This window comes from Apiospora marii, assembly GCF_038362585.1.
Source record: "Apiospora marii strain CBS 49790 chromosome Unknown utg000005l_segment0_segment0, whole genome shotgun sequence".
NCBI classification, from domain to species: Eukaryota; Fungi; Ascomycota; class Sordariomycetes; order Amphisphaeriales; family Apiosporaceae; genus Apiospora; species Apiospora marii.
In genome coordinates, this window is record NW_027117377.1 from 1,973,608 (window position 1) to 1,990,268 (window position 16,661).

At 51.4% G+C, this 16,661-nt stretch overlaps 7 protein-coding genes across 7 annotated transcripts; 2 read left to right on the forward strand and 5 right to left on the reverse strand.

The window, feature by feature from the left end:
* Nucleotides 1–412: 412 nt before the first annotated feature.
* PG985_008522 (uncharacterized protein) lies at nt 413–980 on the forward strand (the record flags this gene model as incomplete). Its single annotated transcript, XM_066828290.1, has 3 exons — nt 413–512; nt 575–648; nt 723–980. 3 exons carry the CDS (start codon nt 413–415, stop codon nt 978–980), a joined length of 432 nt encoding a protein of 143 aa, XP_066683202.1.
* Nucleotides 981–1,376: 396 nt separating this feature from the next.
* PG985_008523 (Protein kinase-like protein) lies at nt 1,377–2,518 on the reverse strand (the record flags this gene model as incomplete). Its single annotated transcript, XM_066828291.1, has 2 exons — nt 1,377–2,040; nt 2,097–2,518. The coding sequence occupies 2 exons, from the start codon at nt 2,516–2,518 to the stop codon at nt 1,377–1,379; spliced, it is 1,086 nt and encodes a 361-aa protein (XP_066683203.1).
* A 3,132-nt stretch (nt 2,519–5,650) lies between these two features.
* Nucleotides 5,651–6,804, forward strand: PG985_008524 (uncharacterized protein; the record flags this gene model as incomplete). Its single annotated transcript, XM_066828292.1, has 2 exons — nt 5,651–5,775; nt 6,003–6,804. 2 exons carry the CDS (start codon nt 5,651–5,653, stop codon nt 6,802–6,804), a joined length of 927 nt encoding a protein of 308 aa, XP_066683204.1.
* A 774-nt stretch (nt 6,805–7,578) lies between these two features.
* PG985_008525 (uncharacterized protein) lies at nt 7,579–8,022 on the reverse strand (the record flags this gene model as incomplete). The annotated part of the gene is made up of 1 exon (XM_066828293.1): nt 7,579–8,022. One exon carries the CDS (start codon nt 8,020–8,022, stop codon nt 7,579–7,581), a length of 444 nt encoding a protein of 147 aa, XP_066683205.1.
* A 3,926-nt stretch (nt 8,023–11,948) lies between these two features.
* PG985_008526 (uncharacterized protein) lies at nt 11,949–12,371 on the reverse strand (the record flags this gene model as incomplete). Its single annotated transcript, XM_066828294.1, has 1 exon — nt 11,949–12,371. The coding sequence occupies one exon, from the start codon at nt 12,369–12,371 to the stop codon at nt 11,949–11,951; it is 423 nt and encodes a 140-aa protein (XP_066683206.1).
* Nucleotides 12,372–12,425: 54 nt separating this feature from the next.
* On the reverse strand, nt 12,426–12,791 carry PG985_008527 (uncharacterized protein; the record flags this gene model as incomplete). Its single annotated transcript, XM_066828295.1, has 1 exon — nt 12,426–12,791. One exon carries the CDS (start codon nt 12,789–12,791, stop codon nt 12,426–12,428), a length of 366 nt encoding a protein of 121 aa, XP_066683207.1.
* Nucleotides 12,792–15,064: 2,273 nt separating this feature from the next.
* PG985_008528 (uncharacterized protein) lies at nt 15,065–15,571 on the reverse strand (the record flags this gene model as incomplete). Its single annotated transcript, XM_066828296.1, has 1 exon — nt 15,065–15,571. The coding sequence occupies one exon, from the start codon at nt 15,569–15,571 to the stop codon at nt 15,065–15,067; it is 507 nt and encodes a 168-aa protein (XP_066683208.1).
* Between the last annotated feature and the right edge of the window lie 1,090 nt (nt 15,572–16,661).

Genomic DNA, 16,661 nt, shown 5'->3' on the forward strand with positions numbered 1-16,661 from the left:
CTGGGTTTCGCCATTTCTTTCATCATTATTCCCATCCCTCGTGCGTTGTCGAGGATCTGCTCAGAAATCACACTGGAAAGCCTAGGCTTCGTGGTCGTCAAGTCAACCTCGGGTGAATAACTTCAATGCTGTCAATTTTCTGAGCGAGAAAAAGAGCAACCCGCTTTTATTACGAATATCCCACACTCGAGAGGCAAGTACGACAGAAAATCAGATTCCATTCAACCTTAACATTGGCCACCACACTCTTTTACTGCCAACACCCAAACCTCTCACCCCAAAGCAGCAACCCAAACCACTTCACCAGCAACATTTCTTCATCTGCCATCCTACATAATTATTCATTTGACCTCTTTCATTCACGACTACTCGAGCAAACATACTCATCTTCAACAAAGTAGCCACTTTTACCATGTCGTCATCAACCGACAACAAGAACCCGCCCAAGGCGGCAGGCCAGCCCAAGGCGACCGACCTGGAAGCCAGATTCTTCCTCATCATTCTCTCGAACTGTAAGTACCATCCCTACAAGCTCGCCAAAGTAGTTGAGACCAACTAACCATTCATGCTACAGTGAAGAGCCCTCCCCAGGTTGACTGGGACAAGGTCGCTGTACAGGCTGGCTACATGAACGGCGCCACTGCTGCGGTAAGTCAACAATTCATCAGAATTTCTTACTATACCCTGCCAAGTACATGGTACTGACAAGTGATACGTATTAGGTTCGATTCCGCCAGATCAAGAAGCGCCTTGGCATCGATACTGGATCGTCCGCTGCTCTACCTTCCAAGGTAACAAAGCGCGTGGCCAAGCGCGCACCCGCCACCAAGGCAACGAAGCGAACCAAGGTTTCGCACGATGGCATGGACTCCGACGATGACGACGACGGCAACGGCTCCCCTCTGGAGAAGAATCTTATCAAGGTCGAGGATGAGGACAAGAAGTTCGATGTCAAGGACGAAGAGTTTGACGAGATCTAGGTCGGCGGTCAGGACCGAGCCCTAGGGAAGCAGCAAGCTCTACTATTTGCGATCTGGAAGGGCTTCTCACGGGACGATGGAGATTCGTTCGAGAGTTGCGGCTGATGATTGCCTGCGTTTTGCGATTTAGTTTATGATACCCCTGCTACACAGAGAGGACGATTTGTCCAATTTCATCGAGAATACAGCATCTTTATCGTGTCTTTGTTGAATCTTCATATTTGTGCAGCGGTGGCCAAAGCCAAAATGCAGAAACTGCATGTATGCTGATTTCATAAGCCTCTCTACGTAAGAACGCAGGGCCCCATCGCCATAAGTGGATGACCCCGCTACCCTTCAATACATACAGAGACCTAAGACACGCGTAACTCACCACCACTTGATTGACTTATGTATCTAGCTAAGCCTTACATCCGCGAGTGCAAGCTGAACCCGTAGTATCTTGGACTTGAGACCGAAATTGACTTCGAGCATACCTCCGTTTTCCGTAGCCAGGTCGTCCTTCATATCACCACGGGGGAGGGACTGAAAGCTATACTGGAACAAGAACGCCAACTCGGCGGCTGTCTCGGCCAGGTAACGGGTGTTTGCCCGCTTGTCCTCCTTGATGCCGGCGAGGGACCAGAACTCATCCCAAAACAGGTCCTCCATCTCCCGCCAGCAAGCATGCTCGGTGATGGAATCGCCATCGCCGCGGAAGGTCCTCAGGTTGTTCAAGATGGCCAAGTCTAGACCGAAAACGCCGATAGTGGATCTAGTCCAGCCGAGAATGCCGGTAATGGCAAAGGTGTTGCTGTCTAGCAGGATATGGCGGTCGGATAAGTTCCCATGGGTCAGAACCTTGGGCCACTCTCTGGTTCGGCCAAACAGGGCCGGTAAGCTGTCTTCGATCCTAGCAACGACGACATCCACCGATAGGAATAGCTTAGAGGACTTCAAGAGGTCAAGCCGACGTCTGACTTCGGACTCGTCGATTCTGAAATCGTCGTCCTTCATAAGCGACATGGCGTTCCAGTTCGCGACGTCGGACAACGGCTTCCACCAGCTTCTGGCGAAGTACCTGCAAGGTAGTTAGCTTCTGGTAAGTAAAATAGGAGTAGCATGTCATTTACATACCCTGCGAGATCTTTGTAAAATTTCGAAATTCTGTGCTTGTCCTCGAGTTTGGCCTCGTTAATCTTTGGGTAGAGTTCGTACACCGGAGCGCCCGGGAGGTAACTGATCCTGTACACGATCAGCCCTTCAGCCCCCTCGCCGACATTGCCACAATACGACACATCGGGTATCAGCCGGCCGTGGATATCCTTGGCCAGATTGATAACCCTGCTGTCCAAGATGCTCCCCCTTTGTCGGAACGATAGAATAGACTTCGTCATACACTCAACAGTGTAGCTCGAGGCGCCCTGAATGCCTGCTGCCTGAGCGATGCAGCCGTTGCCAATGATGTTGCGGGCTACTTCATCGCATTCGATCCTGGAAGTGCTCTCCCTCTTGTCGAAAAAGGACTCAATAGACTCTTGGTTCAGTTCGGAACCCATCTTATACGATTTTGAGATAACAAACTTGGAATGAGGTAGTGGAAGATGCTAGGTGCCGGATCTGAGAAAGGCTGCATGATGCTGATATGTACAAGCCTTTCTTTGATACCACTGAGATGGGTTGCTTTTCCCATCGAACAGAAAGGGTGAAAGATGAGGTAGTTTTCACTGGCAGAATCAAAAGAGGCGTTCCATCAAAGCAATCAGGACAAACACTACCTGATACAAGCAACAACGGACTCTGGTATCCGTCATGATCAAGAAAGAGATGCGTCATGAAAGAATGCAGGAATACCACAGAGTCGCAGCTTGCAAACGAATTGAGTCTTGTCGCATCTCCCCCAGGCTTCCAGGGCCATGCCGACCGGGCTGGAAATTGCCAACCAACGATACTGAGCGCTGGAACTTGACGACACCAGCCCTGTTATTGACAATAATTGCCTTGAATGGCGCCTAGATTCCAACGAGAAGAGCTGAGGATGCTTTTCACAGACAACTGACTGGTCAATCTTGGGTGCACTGTAACTCTTGGCCCGCGACGACATGCTGCGACCTGGGCGCACGGGCCACCAGCACGTGAGCTGCAGCAGCAGTTCAATTGCTTGCGCCTGGCAGCAAAGCACCCATTTGGATTGGTTCCACGTCGCATTTCCCTCTCAATACGGCCATCAATGTCTTGGAGCATCAGGAATGCTCGAGCTGTTGCAAATCCGGACTAGCCGGGCCTGTGAAGCATTGCCCTCTGCAGGCTACTTGCACGGTGCCTGTCCCCTTTTTGCAGTCGTTGGTGCAGTCGCCACGACCAGCTTGCTCTTTCCAAATTCCCCAGAGAACCCCGCTACACGTCAAAGGAGGGGTGGACGGCAGCCATTTATCAATACCACCTTCTTGAGCACAGTTGAGCTTTGGTTGTCACAGCGTCGCGCCCTTTTAGATTTATATTACCATTCTACCTTGTCGTCTCCATCCCATGTTGTTCCTACTCCCCTTGGCCTTGGTCTTTGACGGTCGGCAGCCGTATTAGTCACACCCAATGTCCACAACTGGGTGCTGGGGCCACCCATGCATTCTAGCGTCCGATTCTGTAAAACTCTGCCTCAAGCTCGGCCATCCTCACGCCATCAAGCAACCGACACGATGCTATTCATGGTCAGTCACGACTCAAGCCTCCACACCGTCCCACCGCGCCCCATCCCATCGACAAAGCTTTTATCATAAGCGCCCATAGGGCACCATGATTTCAACAACAAGATCTGCCTGGTTAGCTCAATCGGTAGAGCGTGAGACTCTTATATGACGCCTCATCTCTTCCAGAGTTGACGGCCGAGTTAAAGTGGCTATCTCAAGGCTGCGGGTTCGACCCCCGCATCGGGCTCAATTCCTGATGCTTCTCGTAACAACGAGATAATCTGAACTTCTCTTTTTGCTTCTGTGCCTGCTTCTTGCGATCGAGACGGTGGCAGGTGCTTGCTGCCTGAGTTGGAACATTGAGCAATATTCTTTTGTGTCTGGGTAAGTGGGTGTATTACGGAGGTTCAGCGTGGTCAGCGACGTACAGGCCAGGCTCTTCCCCCCTTTTCAACCTCTCTGTCGCCTTAGTTGTGATGGGATATTGTATGCGATTGTGATCATTTGCGCGTAGACATCATCTCCATCCTAGCCCCTGCTGTATGAGCGTCTGGCTCCGGGCTCGCGGGCATGAGCATAGCGACACCCAGAGTAGCTGCTGTAGATGATGCATGATGGATTGTGGGTGACTCTGAAAGACACATGCTGCCTCGCAGCTGCTCCATAGATCTGCATGTCGCATTCGGTTCACGAGATACCAAGACACAATCCGCGAACCAGTGAACATACACGCACATACATCCTCAAGCTACAGTTCAGGCTTGCTCGTAAATGGCGATATGTTCAATCTTTCTCGTGGCCCTGGCAAGGAGTATCCTTCAACCGAATCAGATTTCTTCCAGCCCCTTTGATCTTTCTTCTCTGACAAAGGTTCATCTTTACTGAAGTTGTCGGCATCTGTCGACCATTGTAGATCTAGCAATGATAGCGTTGGTGAAGATGGCACTCGCTGCCGTCGGATTCAGGTAACCTCTCCCAAGTTACCCTGCCTAGTTTCTTGCCGACAAAGACATGCCCCCAGGGCAGACTTAGAAGCAAATGGCTTCCCCCAGAAAACTATGTAGCCACAGCTTTGTTCCAGGTAAAGAAGTCATGGCCACACACAAAAGCAAGAGACTCAGTCTTCGTCAAGAAGTACAACCAAGTGACATGATCTTCATGGTAATCTTTGTATTGAGTATTAATATCTATAGAAAGAGTAGGACAGCTTGGCAACACCACTTCTCCCAGCCTGTCGCGCAATAGATATATCAAGGGCGACTTGGAGTGGTGTCAATCATCTCTGGTGCCCATCAACCCACCGGCCGACATGCTCTACTGCGTGTGATCTATCATGCAGAGGGTAACACTAAAGGATCTCTAGCAGAGCCCTCCCTCAACTATAAGTCAACTGCAAACCAACTACAAGCCAACCAGGGATAAACCCGTCTTAAATCGTCCAACGTGTACTGGATAGTAGCCAATTACCAAATCCAGTGTTCGTCCGAAGTGCCGCTAGCCAGTTCTCCACGTGCCTTCCCGGGCTAATTGAATATTACGACATTTCACCTGCGCTTTCCATCAATATTGTCTACCGTTCCCACGCCGCCGCACCAGCGACCTCGCCGAATACCAAGCTCATCGCCGAGACAACAGCTCTTACGAAGTCATCGTCCTCTACCCTTTTGCCCCGTCGACGATGCCGAGAAGCTAAACCCGTTCCAGCCGTAATCAAATCACTTGATCACTAGGGCTCCACTACCGCAACAGAAAGGTCCTCTGTCCACACAGCACAATCAGCCTGGCGACGACATCGTGGACACTGCACCTACAAAAGCAACATTCTCTCCTCAACCAAATCAATTTCTGGACTTCCAGTTCTCAAACCTTCCAGGACTTTACGGACTTTACCTGACCCTCCTCACCCAGCCATACTTCGCCAACACACGTTGACATATCAACAACTTCTTCTTCTACTCTCTTCAACACCCACTTTACCTCAGCATCATCCAGACAACCGCAAAGATGCCTGCCGTAGACGTCGAGTCCCAGTTCCGCTTCCTCATCTCTTGCATCAAGCACTCCTGCAACGGCAAGGTTGACTTCGAGGAGGTCCGCAAGGAGTGCGACATCAAGACCAAGGGCGCCGCGTAAGTACATCGTCGCTATCTCTCATCTCCAAAACATCATATCGTACCGCGAAGACTTTCCTCTTTTCGCGCCCACCCTGCCCATTTTTACCTCGCGACATGTCAATGTCGGCCATCGTCGCGCGACACCAAATGGCCGTCGCAATACTTTCCAGTTGCGTAACACTTGACCTCAGCACCATCGCCGCCATCCATGCTGTCGTCGCTGACCTTATATGACCCAACAGTGCCAAGCGATACGAGCGCCTCATGAAGGCCCATGGTATTCCCGGCGGTCTTGGCAACACCGTCAAGAAGGAGAAGACCAAGGAGGACCTGGAGGAGCAGACCGCCAAGGAGGCTGCTCTCCCCGGCATCAAGCCCACTCGCGGCCGTCCTGCCAACAAGAAGCGCAAGCTCATGCAGGTTGAGGACATCGCTGACGACGATGATGAGCCCATCAAAGGTGAAGTAAAATCTGAAGATGCTATCCACGTGAAGTCTGAGCTTGGCGCCTATGCGAACGTACCGATGATGTCGCCGCCCCCGCTGCCGTCAATGGCTACTGTCGCTCCTCATCCCGGTAGGCCCGCGAACGACCATGTCGGCGACGTCCATAGTGACGACGACGTCATAGTTGTCTGCGCCTCTAACAAGACACCGGAGGGTGGTGATGGCTGCCAGCAACATTCGGTTCGCGACTCGCCAGCTTCGACTAACAACTCAGAAAATATGGGGTTTAACGCGTTCGATCATTCAGCTAACCTGTTCTCGCCACAGACGAGTCACCTAACGACAAGGACTTCCCCCTCGCCAACGGCAAGGATGAGGCCTAAGTCAGACCATGTCTTGAACGACCCCCACCATCACAATCTACCCTTTGCTGCTTTCCCCGGCCCTACCAACCCATGGTACTATCAACACCAGCACACCCATCTCCCTCATCGCCACATGCATCATCATAATCCTTCTACGTCTGGGATCTACTGGCACAACGCGACACCGCAACTGGAGGAACGCCATGACGGGGATTGTGACTCGCAAGGATGAGAGAAGGAGGCTGGAAATTGGTTGGAATTGCTTGGATGGACAACGATAAGACACATCATGAATCACGACATTGGTTGAGAATCTTGCGCCTGGGAGTTTTGGCGTTTTCTCATTTGGTAGTTTCTTCACTGCCATAGTAAATCGCACTCTGATGCCCCATAACACACTTGACTTCTTATCTCCTGGTGGAAGTGATTCGCAGTGGTTCTGTTTCTGAAAATTCTGAGATTTTGCTTGCAGGTGTCCCAAGGTGGGCAACTTTGTCTGAAGAACATTGTTACGTAGCGACTTGACATTGGCATCACGAGTGGAATACATTCTCAACCCACCCACCGCCGCAAGGTACAATAGAAATCTCTCGGATAAACGGTCACTCTTTTCCAATGGGCAATGGGATAACAGGAATAATCACTAAAACAAAGTGGAATAAACACTAGAACAGAGTGGGATAGACACTGGAATAGAAACGAATAAACACTGACTGTCACGTAGGAATCAAGGCATATATCTGGGTTCATGATGTATTCATTGCCATCGTGGTTATGATCGCCACGGGCATCTTGCAAGATCCATTTACTAATCCATGTGAGGCCATCGCCAGATAGTATCCTCGGGTAATCAAATCTTGCGTAACTGTCTCTGAATGATCCATATCAAATCCACCTCTGAAGGCGAGGTTGCAATCAACCTGAGATCCATAACCTCATTTCCTTGACCAGTTATCACTCTTGTAAAGAAGAATCCTCTTAGTCGAAGATGTGGATGACCAGTCGTTTAGGCCTCGTCACCACCGGCAATCTTGCGCTTCTTGGAGGGAGTGGGCTCATCAGCGCCCTCGGCCTCGGCGTCATCATCCTCGTCGTCGTTCTTGGCGGGCGTGACGGTGGCGACGTTCTTCTTCTTGCGGCCGCCGCCGGTGGCCTTCTTCTTGGGGGCGGCGGCGCCGCCTCCAGCGGGGGTGGAGGGGCCCTCGGCATTGTTGGCAGCGGGCTGGGCCTTGAACAAGCCGAACTTGTCGCACAGGCGGTTGAAGCGCTGCATGACGGTCTTCTTGTCCTTGAGGTCGAAGGCGGCGCCCAGGGCCGCGACGTCGGTGACCTGGGGCTTGGAGCTGGGGGTGCAGAGCTGGAAGTAGGCGATCATGTACTGCATCTCAGCGGGGGTCATGGGGGCCTCCTCGCCGGAGGAGGCGCCGCTGGTGTTCTTCTTGGGGGCCATCTTGTTCTGTTTGGCGAAGGAGATGAGTATTTGGTGTAGAGGTATGGAAGAAAAGAAGAGATGGGTCGAAATAATGTGGGGTGGAAGACCTTTCGGGACGGAGGTGGGACGGAGGTGTGATGAGATGGAAGTGTTTCAGGGCGGAGGTAGATAGGGCGGAGGTAGATAGGATGGAGGTAAATGGGACGGATGTGTGATGGGAAGAAAACTGGCCGGTGAGGAAAATGTGAATGTGAAGAACTTGTGATGGGATGACAGTTTCGATGAAAGAGGCTTTCAGACCATTTCGACGAAAGGGGTGGACAGACCATTTCGACGAAAGGGGCGGACAGACAATTTCGACGAAAGGGGCAGACAGACCATTTCGACGAAAGGGGCAGACAGACGAGACATCCATATATGAGACGAAATTTGCAGATGCCACGCCGGCGGGAGGTTGCAAAAAATCTGTGGATCGAACGGAACTTACCACTTGTGAATCTGACGAAAGATTCTTCGGTCTAACAAGTCTTGGTGATCACGAGGTATTTCGTGATCTAAACGTTGCTGATGGGACGGAAGATGGTCAGACGGAAGCTGGCAAAAATAGAAATGTTGACAGCGGGATGTGGTTGGTTATCAGACGAAAGCTGAATTGAGTAGATATTGATGATGTGACGATGTGATCAGACGAATGCTGAAGAGGTGGAGAGGTATTGGTGGTGGGACGGAGGTGATGGGACGGAGGTGATGGGAGAAAGCCGGCAGTTGTAAAAATACTGGCAGCGGGATGAGATTTCTGATCAGACGAAAGCTGAAAAATGCAGAGATGTTGGTGACCGGAAGAAGTTGGTGAATTCGTGTGCAGTTGTGAAGGTTGAAACCTGGCTGCAAGATTTCAAAGGTTGGATGGTAGGTGGGAAGAGGTTGAGTGAATGATCGCGTACCTGGCCAACGTTTTGACCAATTTATGGAGGGGAGCTGGGTGCCCCCCTCCGCGGTGCCTGCCGCACAGTAACAACCAGCGCCATTTAGGCAGGCGCGCTTAGTCGTCGTATGTCAGCATCGCCCCGACGATGAGGTTGGTGAGCCAAAGTGCACTTACCTAAACAACGCAGCCTTCAACGGTGATCATCACCGGGGACATTCAGGACCAGCCTGAATGTGGCATCCTAGGACCAGCCTGGATGCCGCATCCTCATGGAACGTTTTTGGTGTTTTCAATGAATATTTGAATGATGTTTTATTTGATGGAGGAAGAGAAAGGTCAACATTGCATTTCAGGTTCACTTTGGCGCCTTTATACGCGCTTCACAGGCGATTATTCTCTTGTTCCACTGCCCTCTTTCGCTTCATGCGGTTTAGCGTCATCATAGCGCCGTATTAGCGCGTTATTCTAGCCCTATCTCCAGGCGCTGGACCGCCTGTAATGCTCCAGTATGCCCTCGCCTGAACTGAGGAGGCCACCGTCTGGCCATCGAGTACGTAGGTCGACTAAGGAATCGCCTGAGCCTCGAGAAGCAACCGCCTAACCCCAAGTAGCACTACCTGATCCCTAGGGAAAGAACTCGTCTCATCTTCGAGTATAGCTTCGTCCGAACTGAGGAAGCGGCCGTCTGACCCCTCAGCATGGAACTGTGTGATCCATGGAGGCCTACTGGTCTGATGTTTGAGTACTAGGAATACTCAGGCGCTTCACGCCCGTGCTCCACCAGTAAGCTACAGCAGGTATAGGCATGTACAGCATCGCCTATTACCATTTCAACCCGCCCGAGAATACCTTCACGCCTCGTTGACGCCAGGACCTCAGAAGTCTATCCTCCTCCTTCCTCGACATCAGCACCCTCCCGTAGGTAGTTAAATACCCAGGTAGATTCAGTCTGCTTGTGTAAGACCAGATGCCTTGAACCGCAGTGGTCAATGTGCGGCCAACTATCCATCACCTTGTTTAGTTCCAGTCACACAGGCGGTTGCTTGGCTCAGAATTCTCGATAAACCCTCAGGAAGACAATATGGTTGCTTATTCTCTGGGAAACCAACTTTTCCTCACAGGCATACAAACATCGAGTCCTTTGGGTGACTACGGTAGGAGAAGGCAGACATGGCTCATGTCCTAAAGGTGCTTGTAAGACTGATACTTCATTGAGCCTCACAGAAAGGTACAGGTTCGTTCCAAGGGTTTCCTTTCGAGTTTCTGGACATGCAGTCTAGCCGTCAAACCAACCCATCTCCCAGATAATGACATTTCGTTTTGCAGGCTCCGGCACTCTGGAGTCTCTACTATGATGTAGCCTGTCTACCATGAAGATGCTGGGCGCATGGTAGGACAGACTCCTTCTCTGCCCATGATAATACGTAAATGCCTTCCATGTCGGCCTGCTGGATCACAAACAACCGAACCTGATATTACACCTACCCATATTCTCCAATGCGCTACGGCAACAGCCTATTGGCTCCCGCATAAGAAAAGACCAAGTGCAGTCCTGCCGGGTGAGAAACACGAGAAATGGAGGCAACGATGCTTTAGCAAGAACGAAGTATGTTGGCCATTACGAGACAGCTATCTACCTTCGAGCCATCTTCGCATCGAGGCACATGCCTGGACTGTCGGAAATTTTCTAGCAGCCGGCGACCTGCTTGTTGCTGCATCTCTTCCCAGTATGCATACTCATCCGCCAATGTCCTAATCACCTCTGAAGCTTGCTCAATCTACCATCTACCACTCAATCATTCGACCCCAACACAAGCCTCCTTGCCCCGGCATCATGTATCTCTTGCGAGGGATTGAGTGACCAAATAAGCGTTGCTGTTCTATGCGGCACGGTGTCTTGTCACCCAAGGTAGTACTGGTAGAATGCATATGGTGCCCATCGTGACGGTTCTTCGTATTTGTCCAATACAGTTGACCACAACTTCTTATTGAACGTGTCTGATCGGGATAACACCGATTCAAAGTTGACCTGGAACCGTGCCAGCTCGTGGAAACTAACTTGACTACTCACAATGAGTTTTTATACATGGAAAATAGCTTTGATAGCCACCTCGCCGGCCCTGCGGATGTCTCTGACACCTTGGAGCAGATAAGCCATGGGTGCGCCCGACGTCGGCAAACCGTGCCTTGGCCACCAGCTGGACAGCAATATGGGCGGTCCATGCCTCCCCGAATGCCGTGGCAACCGCTCGCTATCCAACACGGTCAGTGGGCTCTGTCGACTCGGAGAGACGTGGAGTCGTCGACACGCGCCATTGCGCACCACGACATCCTTTTCGGCTCCCCGTAACGGCGTCTTCGGCATTCGTCTATGAGATTTCTTGTGGGATAATGTTGCCCTGGGCGGTGAGGTGAGTCGTTGCTTGGGTGTAAGGGGCCGCGCCCAGCTCGAGCCCAATGTGAGGCTGCGCGACTAGCGGGGAGGATCAAGGATTGGAAAAAGGCGAATATTGCGCAATGGGGCTGAAGAGAGGAGTCGGAATTGAAGAAGAAGAAGAGGTGAAGCCTGGAGATGCCTCGGTTCGGACGTAGATAGCCTGTCATGCCGTGACTATCCATTCATGGTATTACCAGAGTAGGGCATCTTGCTGTGTTCTGGTGTATGAGGTTAGCAGTACCATCTCCATCCCATCATCCTCGCTCTCGTCTTGAATGTGCGAGTAGCCATAGAGATTGAGATGATATCTTGAACTATCAGTGATCTCCTTCACCCGGGGCCGAGGAGTGTTATTGGTTGAGACTCAGGTAGAGGAGGATAGGTTCTCTTCTGCTGAGGCACGTCGCATGAAGGGTGATAGAAGCAGGAGACATATTTTCACTTGCATCAGCTACGTGGTGAGAACTGCAGCTTCTTGTACTTGTTATTATTCTCCTGCGTGGTATCTAGTTAATAGGATAAGGTTGGGTGGCATCGTCGATACCGGTAAATACTGGTATTGTACTTTGGTATACGGGATCATCTCCCATGACGACTAGGCCGCAGCACCACTTCGTTTAGTCTGACTCGGCCCAGGTAGTGCCTAGTTACAGAGGATCTCTGGAAAGACGCCCCGAAGAGGGGGAGGCGAAGGACCCGACGGACAGCTGCCTGTGTTTGGGGCTCGGCGTCGAAGACCGCCGTCGAGGACGCATCTTCCATGACCTGGTCCGCAGCGAACTCTGCAGCTTCATCAACTTGGAGCTCATCCTCGGTATTTTCGATGGACTCCACCTCGGTATTGCCCTCGCTGCCCGGGATCGTCTTCCAGTTTGAGTCGCTCGTCGACTGATCCGCGACCATCTCACTGCGGTCCAGGTCGGCGAGGAGGGTATGGTACGCCGCCTTTGCGTCTGCGCCATCCTCGTCCGGCCCCGAGCCGGCGAGGAACCAGTTGGCCATGCGCAACTTCGGGTGGCGCAGCGAAAAGCGAATCCTCTCGAGGGGCCAGCCCAGCTAGTACAGCTTCTTCATCCTCTCGAAAGCGAGGAAGTCGCGGGCCACCGGGCGTTGCAGGTGCTTTAGTAGCGTAGTCCTGTCACTGACGGCATCGCAGACCTGCTTCGAACCGGCCTCGAGGTTCGCCTCAAACGCGGTGGCGTACTGCTCACAAGAGGCAGGTGTTGCACCACCGTTGACCAGCAACTTTTGCACTGCCGAGGCGACGAATAAGGCGTCGAGGGAATGCGCGGGCTTCGGCTGACAATCGTCGCGGGCAAAAGCGTAGCCCGGCGACCTGGAGCGCTGCGGCCGGGGACTTTCTTCGAAGATGTGGTGAAACATGTCGAATTGCTGGCAAGGGGAGATGCCTTGCTCGCTCATGGCCTTTCCCACTTCGTCCAGGCGGCGGGTCTCGTCGGCTTAATCGAGTACAGGGGGTGGTGTGGCTTGCTGCCATGCTTTTGCTCGGTTCCTTTGGGCTAGGGAGGAAGTGGCGAAGGTCGGGGTGGTGTTCTGTGAGTAATCGCAATCGGAAAGCTTGGGCTTGTCGTCTCTAATTTGCGCGATTGGTTCGGAGAGGGAATGCACCTATGTAAGTATTTGTTAGAGATTTGAAACGTTGATGGCACGGATGGCAAGTTCAAGCTGCTTGTAGGGAGAAGGGCCCATAGTACTAGGCCCGACTTGCTTTGCAACGGAGTAGCCGGTTTCCCTATTCCTCTTCAGTGGCCTTGGATCAGGTTTGCTATGAGCAATTCCACATGTTACTTGTGGCCTTTTCGACTCTACCCTTGCTGCTTTACATTTGCTTCTACCGTTCTTTACGCCTTCTAGTCGGCTTGTAACATACTTATCTCTCTGTATCATCGCCTTTATGCTGGATCAGGCGCGTCACTACTGCTTCCATTCCATCCCAGACCACCTTTCACTGCAGTGCACTACTCATTGGTCCCCTTCTCCTGTTCCCTTATTCCATTCTACCCTTTGGCTCCGGTTTAAAGGACACTTTGCCGCTTGGTTCAACGGCAGGCTGATGAGTGGTTGGCGGTCTCGCTTGCAATATCTCCATCCCTTTTCTCCCAAGTATAAATCTGTCTAGGTTACATTGGTGTAGATAAATCTACGTCATAGCTGATCTAGTCCCACCTATCCTGTGTAAAGCATCAACTGACTGGATGCCGCTAACCATTGATACACATAGGTCCCGAGATTTCGACCCTTGCCTCTTTCCGTCCGATTGGCCTCCGAAGAGTGTAAATAGTCTCCGAGGTGAGCCCAAACCCGACCATTTTCGAGGTACCTTTCCCAGGCCACTGATTGGAGTGGGCCGGACGCCACAACTTCATACGCACTCGACGACAAAGTAGAAGAACGGTTCGTGCGAAGACGCCAACATAACAAATACATTTCTACATGCATCTTTAGTCAGTCACTCGGTGCCGACTCTGCCCCCCGTAAGGCAGTCCGTCCTGCTGGAGAAACAGTCGTCGAATCCACGAGCTGGATCATCGTTTACCAAGATCACCAGACCCATCCAACCCGTGCCGGCTATTCTTTACCCGAGTTGCGCATTACTCCCCATCACCAACGCCCGTCTAGCCGGGCTCTCCATGTCTTATTTCACCGTCGGTAAAGAGCGAAGGTGGAAGACAATTTGCAAACAAGTAACACATTCAGTCCTGCACAAGAATATGTCATTACCCAAGAAATAAGAACACGGTACCGAAAGCAGGATGAACCACAACACGCGGCGCCAGAATACGCCACATTCTCAATCTGACATGATATATATACATGGTATTAGATACTGTACGCAATATATTCACATCTCTGTCCGTTCTCCCATTTGGCCATGTCCCGTTTTCCCAAGTTGGTAAGCAGGGTTTACCGAATCGCGTTTTCCCAAGATTGAATAACACCTCATTGGTTGGCCCACATGTATGTCAATCCATCTAGCGTTTTCCGGAAACTGCAATTCCCATCCCTTAGACCATTTATACTATCCCGTTTTCCCAACATTGTAATATCCACCCTTGTCCCGTTTTCCCAATGCTGCAGCCCACCATGTCGGGTTTTCGTAAGATTTCAATTTGATTCTATTTCGTTGTCGCGACATCCTACCACGACCTCGTTGCGCTTTCGGAATTTAGTTGCATGCCATGGTTTCAAGAAGTAGCAATTTTCCGCTACGATTCATTCGGCTACACACATGAACAAACGGCCATACATCGTGACTCTACACTTCAATCTACATATACAGTCACAGAGCGCGCAATCGGAGAGGATGGGCAACATCACATTGGTCAGAAAGAAACTTGTCAAGGTTCATGAAAACCTCTAAATTGTGCATTTCAGAACTACTATCTATGAAGAATAAGAAATGCAAAGGCAGTATTAGTCCATCAACCACCACGCTCAGGTCGCATCTGTGACCATACAGTCATGGCAGGATGGTTTTAGGGCAATCCATGCAAGTATGCATTTAGGCCTCCTAAGCAGGGCGAGCGACAACGTGACAGACTGGTTCCTACTTAGGAACCAGAGTGCGGCATTGTCCAACTTATACGCAAGGTCTTCGTGCTATTTAGCACTACAGACTGTTTGTTGTGCCCTGTATCGAGGCCCTGGGGCCCGTCCCATTTGGGACGGGTCGCCTAGTTGGATTCCTCTCGGGAGATGGACAATTTCTGTCCATCTTCCGAGGCGGCGGGAGGCTGTTCTTCCTCGTCGCCAGTGTCAAAACCAATGGTCTTGTCGGTGTGGTCCGGTGCGCGGGTGCGTTCAACCATGATGGCCTCGTACCGCGCCCAGACCGGGCTGCTGAGATCGGTCGGATCTTTCATCAGCGTCGATGGCGCGGTGCCCAGGATCTCGGCCGCCTTCTTGACGATATTGCCATTTGAAGGACGCCACTCGATCCATCGATAAATGCGCTGATCGACCAGCCAACAGAAGTGGTCCTCGGGAATGGGGCCACGGTGATGCAGCTCCCATAAGAAGCGACACACATGGAGCTCGCTAGCAGCAATCTCGACCTGGTCGCCACGCCAGCCTTTGACGGTAGCCGCAATGCCGAGCATCTGCTCGCGGCGGAGCCGGGCCTTTTCGCAGAGGCTAGGGGATGGGATCTCCCATTCATCAACTATCGTGCTGCGGTCCATTTTGAAAGCTCACCTTAAGCAGTTGCTCTGTTGGTAGATGAATGTCAGTTTTGTGTGAGCTGGGGGAACAAGTTGGGTTTCTTGTGGGATGGGGATCAAACATGGGCAGGATTCCAATGACGCCAGAAAATAAAATCACTTACTTGCCTGTTGCCGGGTTTCTGCTCCGAATATGAAGCAGATGAAGGTATGATATTCTTGATTGCCTGTATAAACGAAGGGAAAAGAAAAAGGAAATCAAGAAATGATTTCGATGTTTTGGCGGAAGGTGGGTTGGGTTGTTGAATTGGTCAGGTAGGTAGGTAGGTAGGCAGGTAGGTAGGTACCTAGGTAGGCAGTATGGCGGGGTGGATCGGGTTGTTGTTTGTGAAATCCAGTGGGTCGAGGTCTTGGTACATGGCAGTCCTCTCAATTTTTTGGATGCTGGCTGGATCTATTAATTTGCGTACTATCCATTGGGAAAACGGCATCAATACCTAGGTAGCAAGCAGGCTCGTTATCAACGTCGCTGGGCTGGTTGGTCTACTGGGGAATCCCTGTATGAAGCAGACCCCAAAGACCTTGCTTTCCAAAGAAAATAGACATTTTTAGATATGGTATATACTGGAATGGTCTCATGTAATGATGTACAGCCGTCTGACACCGAACATCTATCCGCGCCTCGTTGGGCAGTATGCGCGGCTTCATGAGCCACACCCCATAGGGTTTTCATATCTTCCACCTAACGCTGCAGGCTCTCCCGCGCTCGATGGCCGCTTTCTGACGTGCCTGAGCCTGCCTTATTCACATAAGTAGAAGCCATTCATGTTACTATTATGTTCCCTGGCCTGCTTCGTAGTACCCCTCGACGCCAGATCAAGAACTATGCATTATCCAGTCGCGAATCCCAACATACAGGTTCTGTCATACATGTATCCAGCGTCTACGATATTCTACCACGTACTTACAAAAGGCGACCACCCCGCCCAGCTACAGTGAAAAGAAGAGTTGGGTGAATGTATTTGGCGCCCGATATGGCAAGAAAGTATCTTCAGACCCGGATGTTAGTCCAAGGGTCTCCTATGCTGGAAGAGTATCACCGAAGATGATT